This window comes from Gadus morhua, chromosome 7 (genome assembly GCF_902167405.1).
Source record: "Gadus morhua chromosome 7, gadMor3.0, whole genome shotgun sequence".
Lineage (NCBI taxonomy): Eukaryota > Metazoa > Chordata > Actinopteri > Gadiformes > Gadidae > Gadus > Gadus morhua.
In genome coordinates this window covers 5,442,187-5,454,728 of record NC_044054.1, presented here as the reverse complement: position 1 = coordinate 5,454,728, position 12,542 = coordinate 5,442,187, and the positions used below count along the sequence as shown (strand labels likewise).

Genomic DNA, 12,542 nt, shown 5'->3' with positions numbered 1-12,542 from the left:
CCTGGTGGATTTAGTTAGAGGCACTCCACCCTGACTGGTCCTGACGAGCTGGCTGTCGCCCTGAGGGGTCGACTCCGCCGTTGGTGTGTGAATTGTGGCAACCCGGTTGGCTGGAAGACTGGTTGACACGGAAAGTAGGCACGTTGAAGCATAAGAGTCTCTAGGCTAGGGTCTCCGTGAGCCTCGTAGCCATCGTGGGGTTGTGCGTCTCCTTCTCCGTTGTCGTTGGGTCGCCTCCCTGCAGTGAGTTCTCGACTCTGCTTTAACCCCTCCACGCGTTCCTCTCGCCGGGTGTTTCCCATCCAGCTGATGAGGATCTGCTGGAGAACGCTCCCTGTCCCTGGCATGTGGCGGGTTGCCACAGAATGGGTGCATGAATGGGTGAATGTTAGGCAATATTGTAAAGTACTTTGAGTGGCCACTGGTTAGAAACGCGCTGTATAAATGCAGTCTGTTTACCATTTTTTCCTCTACTCATTTGCAACGGTCCGGACAAAGACTCACCCCCGACTTTTTGTGAAACTCGTTTCAACATTTATTCTGTCTAATGTCAAAAGGCCAGCCACTCACTGCATGTCCTGTCCCCCACCGGGGGGGTGTCTCTATGCAGAAGTCCAAGCAGCATCTTTCCAAGGAGCTGTCTGACTGCGTGGTCTACTGCAAGAGCGTCCACTTCAGCGGCTTCAAGCACAGCCGCCTGCACCAGAAGTTCTACGAGGTGTCCTCCTTCACAGAGTCCAAGGCCCGCAAGCAACTCAGAGACGCCGGTAAGGCAACAGTAACTTTAACAGTTTACAGTTACAGTTTACAGTTACAGTTTACAGAGACAGTTTACAGCAAGCACCTTAGAGACGCCGGTAAGGCAACAGTAACTGTAACAGTTTACGTTTACAGAGACAGTTTACAGTTACCGTTTACAGTTACAGTTTACAGTTACAGTTTACAGTTACAGTTTACTGCAAGCACCTGAGGGACGCCGGTAAGGCTCGTCGTTGCAGTATTGATGGTGGAAAAAAATCATTATCACGATTATTTCGGTCAATATTGAAATCACGATTTATTCAAACGAGTTTGAAAACATGATGCATTCTAAAAAGTGCAAAAGGCAAAGCAAAACCAAACTGTTCATAGTTTAAAAATAAAATGAAAGTCCAGAGTTTTTGGGGGCAGAGGGGAGCGATGGAGAGACAAAGGGAGAGGGCTTTTTGGATAGCGTGGGACCACTTCCTGCGGACCTCTCTCCACAGGCGGGGAGTTCGTGCTTCACAACTCTCGGCAGCTGAGCCGCGTTTACCCCAGCGGCTTCCGGACTGACTCCTCCAACTTCAGCCCCCAGGAGATGTGGAACGCAGGATGCCAGATAGGTTAGTGTGGGTGGGCTTCGCTAAGGACGTAGAGCGGGTTGGCTGGTAACCTGAAGGTTGCTAGTTTGATTCCCAGTTCCTCCTAGCTGAGTGTGGAGGTGTCCCTGAGCGAGACGCCTCAGCCTGACTGCTCCTGACCAGCTGGCTGTCGCCCTGAGGGATCGACTCCGCCGTCGCTGTGAATGGGTGAATGTGTGTATGAATGGGAGAATGTAAGTTGCTTTGGATAAAAGTGTCTGCTAAATGCCCTAATTGTAACTTAGAATGACTTTGGATCGGTCACCACTTTCCTTTCGGTCATCCGGACAATTAATTTGTGATTAAAGAAAAGCACAAAAAAAGCACACCTTAAAAGCCAATTAAGGTGGGGATATCAGACAGGAAGTGAGATCATGGAAACGCTCTTCCTAATGGGTTAAAAATAATTGTAAAAAAATAATAAAAAATAATATTTTTAAGAAAACATTAATATTTCTGTATTATAATTATAAAACAAATACTTAACACTTTTTGTGTAATTATACATTCTAAATTCCGCCAACATCCCAAAACCCCCTCCCCTTCCCGTCCCCCAGTGGCGCTGAACTTCCAGACGGCGGGCGAGGCCATGGACCTCAACGACGGCCTGTTCCGGCAGAACGGGGGCTGCGGGTACATCCTCAAGCCCAGCTTCATGAGGCAGCCAGGGGGGGGATTCAACCCCGAGGCCCCCCAGAACCGGGAATCCTACCTGCCCCAGGTGCTGCACATCCAGGTACGAGAGACACACAAAATTACCCAAACCTTAAAGTTCCCTTCAGAAAGCAGTACCTTAGTAAAAAAAAAAGTGACATTCCACACAAGTACATTTATTCAAGTTATGCATGTAAAATTACTTATATGTAAAGTAAAGCATTTATTATGTGGTATAATTTTGGTATTATTGAGTTATTATATTATTATAGTATATTATAAATACATTATATTATAACGAAACATAAATCAATAAAAGTCCTTTACTACATCAATGTCCTTCAAATATTCGCTAAACGTATTGTGTTCTACGACGTAGCAATGTTGCGTTTTATTTTTTTTTTTTTCCGGATAATTATCAGTTGTGTTTATTTATTGCATTATTTATGGGTTGTGTTTATTTATCGGATTGTTAATGGGTTGTGTTTATTTATCAGATTATTTAGCCTATGGGTTGTATTTATTTATCGGATTGTTTATGGGTCGTGTTTATTTCTTGGATTATTCATCGGTTATCCAGGTGATCAGCGGGCAGCAGCTGCCCAAGGTGAACATCAAGGAGGGGTCCATCGTGGACCCCCTGGTGAGAGTGGAGATCCACGGGGTCCCACTGGACCAGGGCAAGCAGGAGACCCGCTACATCGAGAACAACGGTACAGTAAAGCTCCCCGTCCTGGAATCATTTGACAGTTTGAAAATGTAAAAATACAACAAAGACATTTTTTCAAAAAAATACGTATTATAATATAAAATAAATCGTTTACATTATTTAATTTCAACGATTAAGTTTAGGCTTTCAGATGGTAGGATTTAAAAATGTGACAGTGATATCATTTTAAATGTCTTGAATACACAAGTGTCTTGCCGCGGTTACAAATTGAAACGTAAAATTACAAACGCATCTGCTGTGCACAGTGACGGACGGCCCCTCTGGAAATCTGGCAAATGCCAGAGGGGCCCTGGGCTCTCGTGGGCCGCTTGCGCCGGCTGGCCATCAGAGAGCGGCATGCTGTTCATGTGTCGATCATTTTCTATGGCCATCCGACAGCCACATTTCTCCCTCACAAGTCCCTCACCACTGTTTTCCATGAGAAAAATATCTGTATATATCAGCGATATGGTCTTTATACCATGGTCTGGGGGAATACTCGATTCTGATTGGCGGCAGGGTGTCCATTAATCCCTGATATATGGACACCTACTAAGTAGTTCCAGTCAAATTGTCTGTTCAGCCTTCAAAATGAGACCTGTTAAATTGTTGAAAATGCATTAAACTGTAATCAGAAAACGCGGTTTTTTACCATAGACCCTATAGTATCTGTGGTGTAAAGGCTGGGACGAATTTTGAATTATAAGTACACTTTATGTTGAAAGTTTAGACCTTCGCGATTCCCATTGAAACGAATGGCGCGGTGATTCGGTCTTCAAAACGAGAGCTGGTAAATTGTGAAAAACAGAGCTGGTGATTCGGTCTTCAAAACGAGAGCTGGTAAATTGTGAAAAACAAATTAAACTGTAATCAGACAACACGTTTAAATTAGAGCTGTCAGTTAAACACGTTATTAACGGCGTTAACGCAAACCAATTTTAACGGCGTTAATTTTTTTTATCGCGCAATTAACGCAATTATTATATTTAAAAAAAAAAAGAAGCAGTAGCCTGACTGCTATGTTCAAATGACATTTGTTCAAAGCAGTCGTTTAATTGCACTATAGTCTTTTTTTTGTATCGTCCTGTTTTGATCAGTATATGCCAATGTTGTTATCAATAAAAAATCATTTGCACAAGGCCAGCCGATGCACTTCACCATGTTGATAAGAGAATTAAAATGAGAAGAATTATGGGTCAAAAAAATCAAGGGATATTTAGGATAGAAAAATAATTTGTGATTAATTGCGATTAATCGTGAGTTAACTATGACATTAATGCGATTAATCACGATTAAATATTTTAATCGCTTGACAGCTGTAGTTTAAATGTTATAGACCCAGGAGTATCTGGGTTATAAAGGCTGGGACAAATTAAAAATATGTACAATGCATAGCATTAGCCCCCTGGCTCATAGCTGAGCGGACTAGAATACCTCATGTTGCCAAGTCATATCTAAGGTCTGTCCTATTTACTGGAGGAGTGAACAACGTTCCCGTTGCATAAGAACCTTATGCCGCGTTTCCACTGCAGGGTGCGGTACGGTTCGGTTCGCCTCAGTCCGGGAGGGAGGGGGCGGTATAGCCCAGCTCAATTCCGAGGTTGCGTTTCCACCGCCGACAGTACCCTTAATGGCCGGTTCAGACTACACGATTCTCAGACATTCCTCACATTCCACACTACAAGATTCGAGGGTGCGATGCTCTCTACTTTGTATCATTCACGTTTGCAAGATATTTTGAACATCTAGGATTTAGAACTAACATAAATGCTTTTTACATTTTTGTCATAAAGGTTGCAGTAGTTTTTATATCTGCTCAATGCGGCACTTCCTCACAGTAGTTGCGTTGCGCGTGACATGAACTATACAAAGTAGACGCAGCAACAACGTAGCCTAGCAACAAAGCGTCAACAATTGATGCCGAGTACCTAGCACTAGGCATTATGCTGGTGGTCCTTTGCACAGAGACGGTTTATGATAGGTTATGATAGCTATTAGCACGTCAACAGCTGATGGCTCCAAACTTACCGGGTAGGTCAAGGGTGTCGGCTATTTCTCGACAGGCTGTTTCCCTTTTCACCCTATCGTGAAAGTCCTTCGAGGACACGTCGAAAATGCAGGGACGTTGCTGCCACATTTCCACCAAAGTTGTATCCATTATATTGCTCTATTTTCTATAGTTTTCTTTATTAGCATTCTTCTTGTTATTGATCGCATTCATTTTTGCAGTAGTTACTCCTACTCAGCGTAGTGCAGTGAAGTCAGTTGGGAAACACTGCGCGTGAGTTCCAGCTGTTCGGGGGCTTCCCTCACGCAACTGGGGGCGTGGTTCCCTCATGTCAACAATGTATACGTCATGCGATTCCCCAAAAAATTCTGACATGCCAAACTTTTCGTCGTTGGGTTTTCGAACGTTGCAGACGGAAACATTGCAGATCACAAGCATGTCACATTACCAGACCTCGTCTCGTCACCGACCTGTCAAAATCGTGTACGATTCGCAAATTTGTCTGCGACGAAAGAATCGGGGCAAAATTGGGCTGAAATCATGTAGTCTGAACGGGCCATTATGGTAGGCCGGATGTCGATCGCCGCGGCAGCTGCGTAAACATCGTAAACAACGTCTTCCTCCTCAAGAATGCAGAGGAACATCTCCACCTCCTTGTTCGCCCAAGCAAGCGTTTTACGCGACATGTTCATTGTAAAGAATAATACCTCGAGGCTACTGTTTGTTTGTTTTTATCCCCACGTCGCCCGGAAGTGACGGTTCTGTCGACCAATCAACGGAGGGGGCGTGTAGCTCGAATTTTCCGGTACCCTTTCAGGCGTCTCGTCTCGTTTTCAGTACCCCAACGGAGGAGTACTGAAAACGAGGGCAATACGAGTACGGCTCAGTCCGTACCGCACCTTTGTGAACCGAACCGTACCGCACCCTGCAGTGGAAACGCGGCATTACGGGAGGGTAATGATGGTTCCAGGTATTAGTCAAACCCTCAGGCGTTACTAGGGAAACTAAATGATGGCTTGTGAAAAACTTTATATTTGGATTGTAAAACACATGAAAATATAAAAGTATGGTCTTAATTTATTTTCTTTGGCAAGTGACCATTAGGGATGGGACAGAATATCAGATTATTCGATTATTCATTCCCGAGGGTCAAAGTCGATTATTGACCGTTACATTTTTTTCCAATTCAAATAAACCAGAATTAACGGACGGAACTAATGTTGGACACCTCGAAGGGCATTATCCGACTTATAACATGGTCGCTTGCCAAAGAAAATAAATTAAGACCATTCATTTATATTTTCATGCATTTTACAATCCAAATATAAAGTTTTTCACAAGCCATAACTTTGTTTTCCTGGTAACCCCTGAGGGTTTGACGAATTCCGGGAAGAATCATTACCCTCCTGTAAGGTTCTTATGCAACGGAAACGTTTTTCACTCCAGTAAATAAGACAGACCTTAGCTTCGACTTGGCCACGGGAGGTATTCTAGTCCGCACAGCTATGAGCCAGAGAGCTAACGTTATGCATTGTACATATTTATAATTCGAAATTCGTCCCAGCCTTTATACCACAGATACTATGGAGTCTAGAGCATATAGACAACATATAGCAACTCCTCAGCGACCACCATCATAAACACGGGGGTGCCGCAAGGATGTGTGCTATACCCCCTGCTGTTCACGCTGATGACCCACGACTGCTGTGCCAAATTTGAAACGAATCACATCATCAAATTTGCAGATGACACAACAGTGGTGGGCCTCATCAAAAACAATGATGACTCAGCATACAGAGAGGAGGTACAGCTACTCATCAACTGGTGTGAGAGGAACAATCTGCTTCTCAACGTCAACAAAACAAAATAAATTACTGTAGACTTCAGGAAGGAACAACCAACTCACATCCCACTCATCATCAACGGCAGTGCAGTAGAGTCTGTGAAAAGCACAAAGTTCCTGGGAGTGCACATCACGAATGACCTCTCATGGACTACCAACACCACCACGCTGGTCAAGAAGGCGCAGACATGACTCTACTTCCTGAGAAGGATGAGAAGAGCTGACCTCCCCACTTCTGCCCTCACCACCTTCTTCAGAGATGCTATTGAGAGCATCCTGACCAGCAACGTCTCTGTCTGGCATGGCAGCTGTCTAGCTGCAGACAAGAAGGCACTGCAGACGGTGGTGAGGACAGCAGAAAAGATCATCAGGTCACCCCTACCAATCATTCAGAAACTGTACACTGTTCCAAGCGGGCAATGAACATCTTCAAAGACGCAACTCATCCAGCACACAGTCTGTTCTCCCTTCTAACATCAGGGAAGCGGTACCGCAGCCTGCGGTCCCGCACAAGCAGACTGAGTAACAGCTTCTTTCCACAAGCCATCAGACTCATCAACACACTGAAGAAAACCACATTAACTTCACCATGTCACTGGCACTTTACTGTTGCACTTTACTTTACTGTTGCACCTTGTGACCACTGATTGTACTTCTGCTGCTGTGTGTGTGTGTGTGTGTGTGTGTGTGTGTGTGTGTGTGTGTGTGTGTGTGTGTGTGTGTGTGTGTGTGTGTGTGTGTGTGTGTGTGTGTGTGTGTGTGTGTGTGTGTGTGTGTGTGTGTGTGTGTGAGTGAGATTATTGTCAATGTCTTATTTAAATGTTTTTTTTAATTACACATTGGAGTCTGGCCAAACGCAATTTCAAACATCTGTGCTAACCCTGTTACATAGATTTTTGACAATAAAGTACACTTGAACTTGAACTTGATATAACCGCGTTGTCTGATTACAGCTTAATTCATTTTTCACAATTTACCAGCTCTCCTTTTTAAGAATGAATCATCGCGTCATTCGTTTCCATGGGAATCGCGACGGTCTATACTTTCAACATAAAGTGTACATATTTATAATTAGAAATTTGTCGCAGCCTTTATACCACAGATGCTAGGGTCTATACCATATAACCGTGTTTGTCTGATTACAGTTTAATGCATTTTTCACAATTTACCAGTTCTCGTTTTGAATGCTGAACCGACAATTTGACTGGAACTACTTAGCAGATAGTTCTTTTTTTGCGTTTAAGATATTAAGTGATTTCTTTATCCATAGCTGCATTTGTGAATGTCGGCACACTATAATAATCAATTATTTGTTCATACCACCCACTTATTATTCAACCATGAACAATTTGAGTTGTTCACATCCCTAGTGACCATGGTATAAGGAGGACAATACTCTTCAAATTGACACCTCGTCGGGCATTATCCCTTACCTATATTACAGGCATGGTTACCCTAAACTTTTACATCGATCTACATTGTTTTGTAGCCAAATTTCCTATTCAGATGTTAAAATATGTGCATGGCTTGAAATAAAACAAATCTACCTGTATTTTCTTGACTTGATGATTTGTTTGCAAAAGTTTAAAGACCGAAGAGACCGAATCGAGTCTGCGTCTGCGTGTTTGGGGTTGTTGGAAGTTGCAAGTTGGAAGCTATACTGTGGAAGTTGGAATCTATACTCTGTCGTCATCAGTGATGGCAACAGAGAAATAGTTCCTTATGAACTTGGATTCGGATGACGTAATAGACAGGGTTGCAGAGAAGAGCAAGCTCCTTTGCACTTTGTTAACTGCATGACGGTAAGACATGTTTTTATTATGGAGCGGCTGGCTCTAAAGATCTATTAATTTGTTATGCATTGGGGTTGTGCCTTGATATGTCCATATTTTGGTGCAGTTGTTTAACGCATTTAAGTTTAAGTACACTCAGGCTTTTCGTGCGTGAAATTTAAAGTTGTATCTGCGAGTTGCGTGCGCCCCGTGGGCCGCTGGTGGGTGCAAATGCCAGGGCCCAGTCCGTCACTGTTAGTTACTATAGAAACATATGCTCTGAATCAAACCTGGTCGGAGCAGGCTTGCGCAGGTTATGTTTGGACATAACCCGGTTTTGGGTATATAAACCCACGTTCACCGCAGATCTCATGTGTTCACAATGGCATGCCCTTTTGATGAGAGGCCTATTGATATCGGAGCGCAAATTATTCGTGTAATCCACCGGGAGCGATTAAAGGTCCCATGGCATGAAAATCTCACTTTATGATGTTTTCTAACATAAATATGAGTTCCCCTAGCCTGCCATTGGTCCCCCAGTGGCTAAAACTTGCGTTCGGTGTAAAACGAGCACTAGGTGTTCTGCTCGCCTTTGTAGAAAACGGAAGCGCGCTGATTTGGAATGTAGTCCCATATGTCGTCATAAAGGATCTAAGCTCCTCCCCTTTCTCTGCCTTGCCCGCCCGGAGAATTTGGCCCGCCCATGAGACACGACCCGAGCGCCACATGTGTGTGTGTCATTAAACGCAAGTCTTTGCTGTCGGTTCTTTGACATCTCTTGTATTTCCACAATGAGGCTGTAGTGGGGGTTATCTCAGCCATGGTTGAGAAGGAATTGGGGGAAAGGAACTTTGACTTTGACTCCTTGAAGTATATGAACTGCGACGACGGCCGCGAAGCACCACCGCCCGGCAGCGGGCAGCCGGCAGCAGGCACCGCGCGGTTCAGTCTACTTCAGATTGATGTGGAAGTGGAAGAACCAGAGACGTCGGTGAACCCGACGAAGTCGTTTGTGATTCATAATATCGTCTGGAGGTAGTGGGGGTTATCTCAGCCATGGTTGAGAAGGAATTTGGGGAAAGGAACTTTGGCTTAGACTCCCTCAAGAACATGAACCACGACATGGAGGAGAAAGGGATTGTTGGCCGCGAATGTCTCCCGCTTGAGCGCCGCTTCCCGCTGCCGAGGGACCGCTGCCGAGGGACCTACGCCTCGGCGCTGCAGGAGGCGGAGGTGCCTAAGCGCTGCCCGGCAACAATCCCTTTCTCCTCCATGTCGCGGTTCAGTTTACTTCAGATTGATGTGGACGTGGAGAACCCAACGCGGTCGTTTGAGATTCATAATATCGGCTCACACAGCTTTTGGCCGTGATAATATATTATATGATATAGATATCTATGTATAATATGATATTATTTAGATATAGAGCTCCAGGACTCCCGTGTGTTCTAGAATATTTACAGAACATGGCTAAAGGCTGTATGAGCCTCGCCATTGCGATACATCCACTGTAAACAGAGCGGTGGTACCTTGGCTGCAAGCTGCTCAGGGCCACACCCCCACTCTCCTCCTTGACCCGCCTCGCTCCTCCTCATTTGCATTATAGCTACAGACACGAAAACAGCGCATTTGGGGGAAGCTCAATGTGCGACTGGCTCGGAGTGGCTGTAACTCTGCACCACGGCTGAATTTCGGGAATGTCTTTGAATACTGTGTTATTGGCCCACTAGTACCCAAAGCATCCATACAATAGCATGTCATGGGACCTTTAATAAGACCACGGCTCGACATCTTGGCATATCCGGATGACTTTTTGCTGGAGAGATATAGATTCTCGCTCAAATCTTTAATATCTTTAGCCTTCTCCAGCCTTACATAGCCAGCACTACCAATCGAGGACCTGGCCTCAGTTCACTCCAGACTATTTTCATAGCCCTCCGTTTTTTGCAAATGTTAATTTTATCTATAATTTTGGAGATGCTGAGCACATCTCAGTCCTTTCAGATGACCCTTCCACGTCCGGACCAAGATTTTCATCGGCCTCCGATCATACAAAGAGCAATATTGGCTGAGTACTATGCCGAGAGGCGCTTACAACAGAGAGTATAAAATAGTCCTAACGGACTTACATCCACTAGAGAATGTTCGATCGTAGCCGGTGGCTCCATTACAAGCACTAATCCATCTTGATCTGTGACGTTGATGAATTGTCATTTTTAGGTTTTCTAGACAGTTACCAAAAAAAACATTTGGAACATTTGCGCTGTGGCACGCAAACAAAATCAAAATACAAGAAAAACTGAAAAACCTACATTCAACCAGTGGGGTCCCCTCACATGGCGCCTGACTCTCTGAGGAGGTACCTCCAGGTACCCCCTCCATGCCAGGGCACCCTGAATTTATGTCCATTGCCAGCTCCTTCACCGGAGTCAAGAAATTTTGAGGGCCAGATCCAGTCTGCCAACTGTCTGCCTTTTCACGATTGGCTTAAAAAAAAGGGCTTATTTAAATTATTTACATTTAAATGCTTACCAGTTTCTATGTTTTTATGCTTCATTTTTACTTGATCCGCTGACTGCTTGGGAGCCATCGGGGTACATATTTTTTTAGAAGAAAGGGGTTGTGTGGTAGGTACGTTAAGAATGCTTAACTGGGATATTAATAGATTCATGGCTCAAATATTAAGGATCATGCCTTTGACATGTAACTAACGCATTTACGCGGTCGGCTTTGCAGAGGCTTTAGCGTTCCCTTTTCTTGTAATAATGTCCTTCTCCTCGTCATAGCTCTCCAGGAGAACCTGGAGTTCCATTTCATTGAAATAAGCAGCCATTTCGATCAGGGTTTCCATGATCCATACATCACGTCTTTATAGGTTTGCCGTGGACGTGCACAACCCTGTGTTAACCAACCCTGTGTTGATTGAACTAATGCATAACCCGTGCGGTGGAACCGACAGCTCTGGTTTAGCTGGCACAGGGTCGATTAGCCTAGAGTTCAGCGTTAACTCTGTGTTTGTTAAACCTCCGTTCGTGGAATACCCCTCTTTAAATTCCCGAACGAAAACATGAAATCCCCAACTGCTCTGTTACACGCTCAACGTTGTGTGTTCGACGTTGTGTGACCCCCCGGTCAGGCTTCAACCCGGTGTGGTACGACACTCTGCGGTTCACCATCCACACCCCCGAGCTGGCCCTGGTCCGCTTCTTAGTGGAGGACTACGACAAGACCTCCAGGAACGACTTTGTGGGCCAGTACACACTGCCCTTCTGCAGCCTCCAGCAAGGTGAGGACGTTACACACACACACACACACACACACACACACACATAAAGACACACATAAAGACACTAACACACACATAAAGACCCACACACCCACATAAAGAAACACACGCACACATGGAGACACAAACACAGAAACATAAAGACACACTGCCCTTCTGCAGCCTCCAGCAAGGTCAGGACGTTACACCGTATATTACATTTACATTCAAGGCGTTTAGCATAGACGCTTTTATCCAAGCAGTCCGCACACACATTCACTCATTCATTCAAACCTGCACACGGCAGCGGCGGAGTAGACGCCTCTGGGCGACAGCCAGCTGGTCCGGAGCAGTCAGGGCCAGGCGTCTCGCTCAGGGACACCTCGACACTCGCCGGGGATCGAACTAGCAACCTTCCGGTTACAAGTTGATCTCTACCTCCTGAGCTGCTGCCGCCCCTAGTTGTTTTGATAGAGAGTCACCTAATGACAGAAATGAAACATGGTACCTAAAAGGGCCCCTATTAAACCCCCAGGTGTGAGTGTGATTAGCAATCGCAAGCCGTTTGCAAAACGACCACTTCCTGTGTTTTAGGAACAACATAAGTGTTTCGTGTCCATCTAGACGTGTGCTGGATAGATCAGTCTACCAGCATACCCTGTGGACTGTAGCAAACGCTGCTCATCTATCCAGCATACATCTAGGTGGACACACCCACCTGTGATGTCACTGAAAGCCGAATTTCAAACGGCTTGTGATTACTAATCATACTCATACCTGGCACAATAGGGGTGGGTGCGTACAATGTGCGTACCATAACATCATTTAGAAAAAAGTTTTTTATTCACTGTCTCCCTCTCTCCCTCTCTCCCTCTTCCTCCCTCTTTCCCCTCTCTCCCTCTCCTCCCT

The 12,542-nt window shown here is 45.0% G+C and overlaps 1 protein-coding gene across 1 annotated transcript in view; it reads left to right on the top strand.

Moving 5' to 3' along the window:
• Positions 1 to 12,542, top strand: part of LOC115547957 (1-phosphatidylinositol 4,5-bisphosphate phosphodiesterase delta-4) — a 33,736-nt gene that overhangs the window by 19,170 nt on the left and 2,024 nt on the right. The window contains exons 11-15 of the mRNA XM_030362482.1: positions 611 to 767; positions 1,248 to 1,364; positions 1,940 to 2,118; positions 2,617 to 2,749; positions 11,505 to 11,654. Coding sequence (XP_030218342.1) covers positions 611 to 767; positions 1,248 to 1,364; positions 1,940 to 2,118; positions 2,617 to 2,749; positions 11,505 to 11,654 — 736 coding nt within the window. The remainder of the gene's footprint in view (positions 1 to 610; positions 768 to 1,247; positions 1,365 to 1,939; positions 2,119 to 2,616; positions 2,750 to 11,504; positions 11,655 to 12,542) is intronic.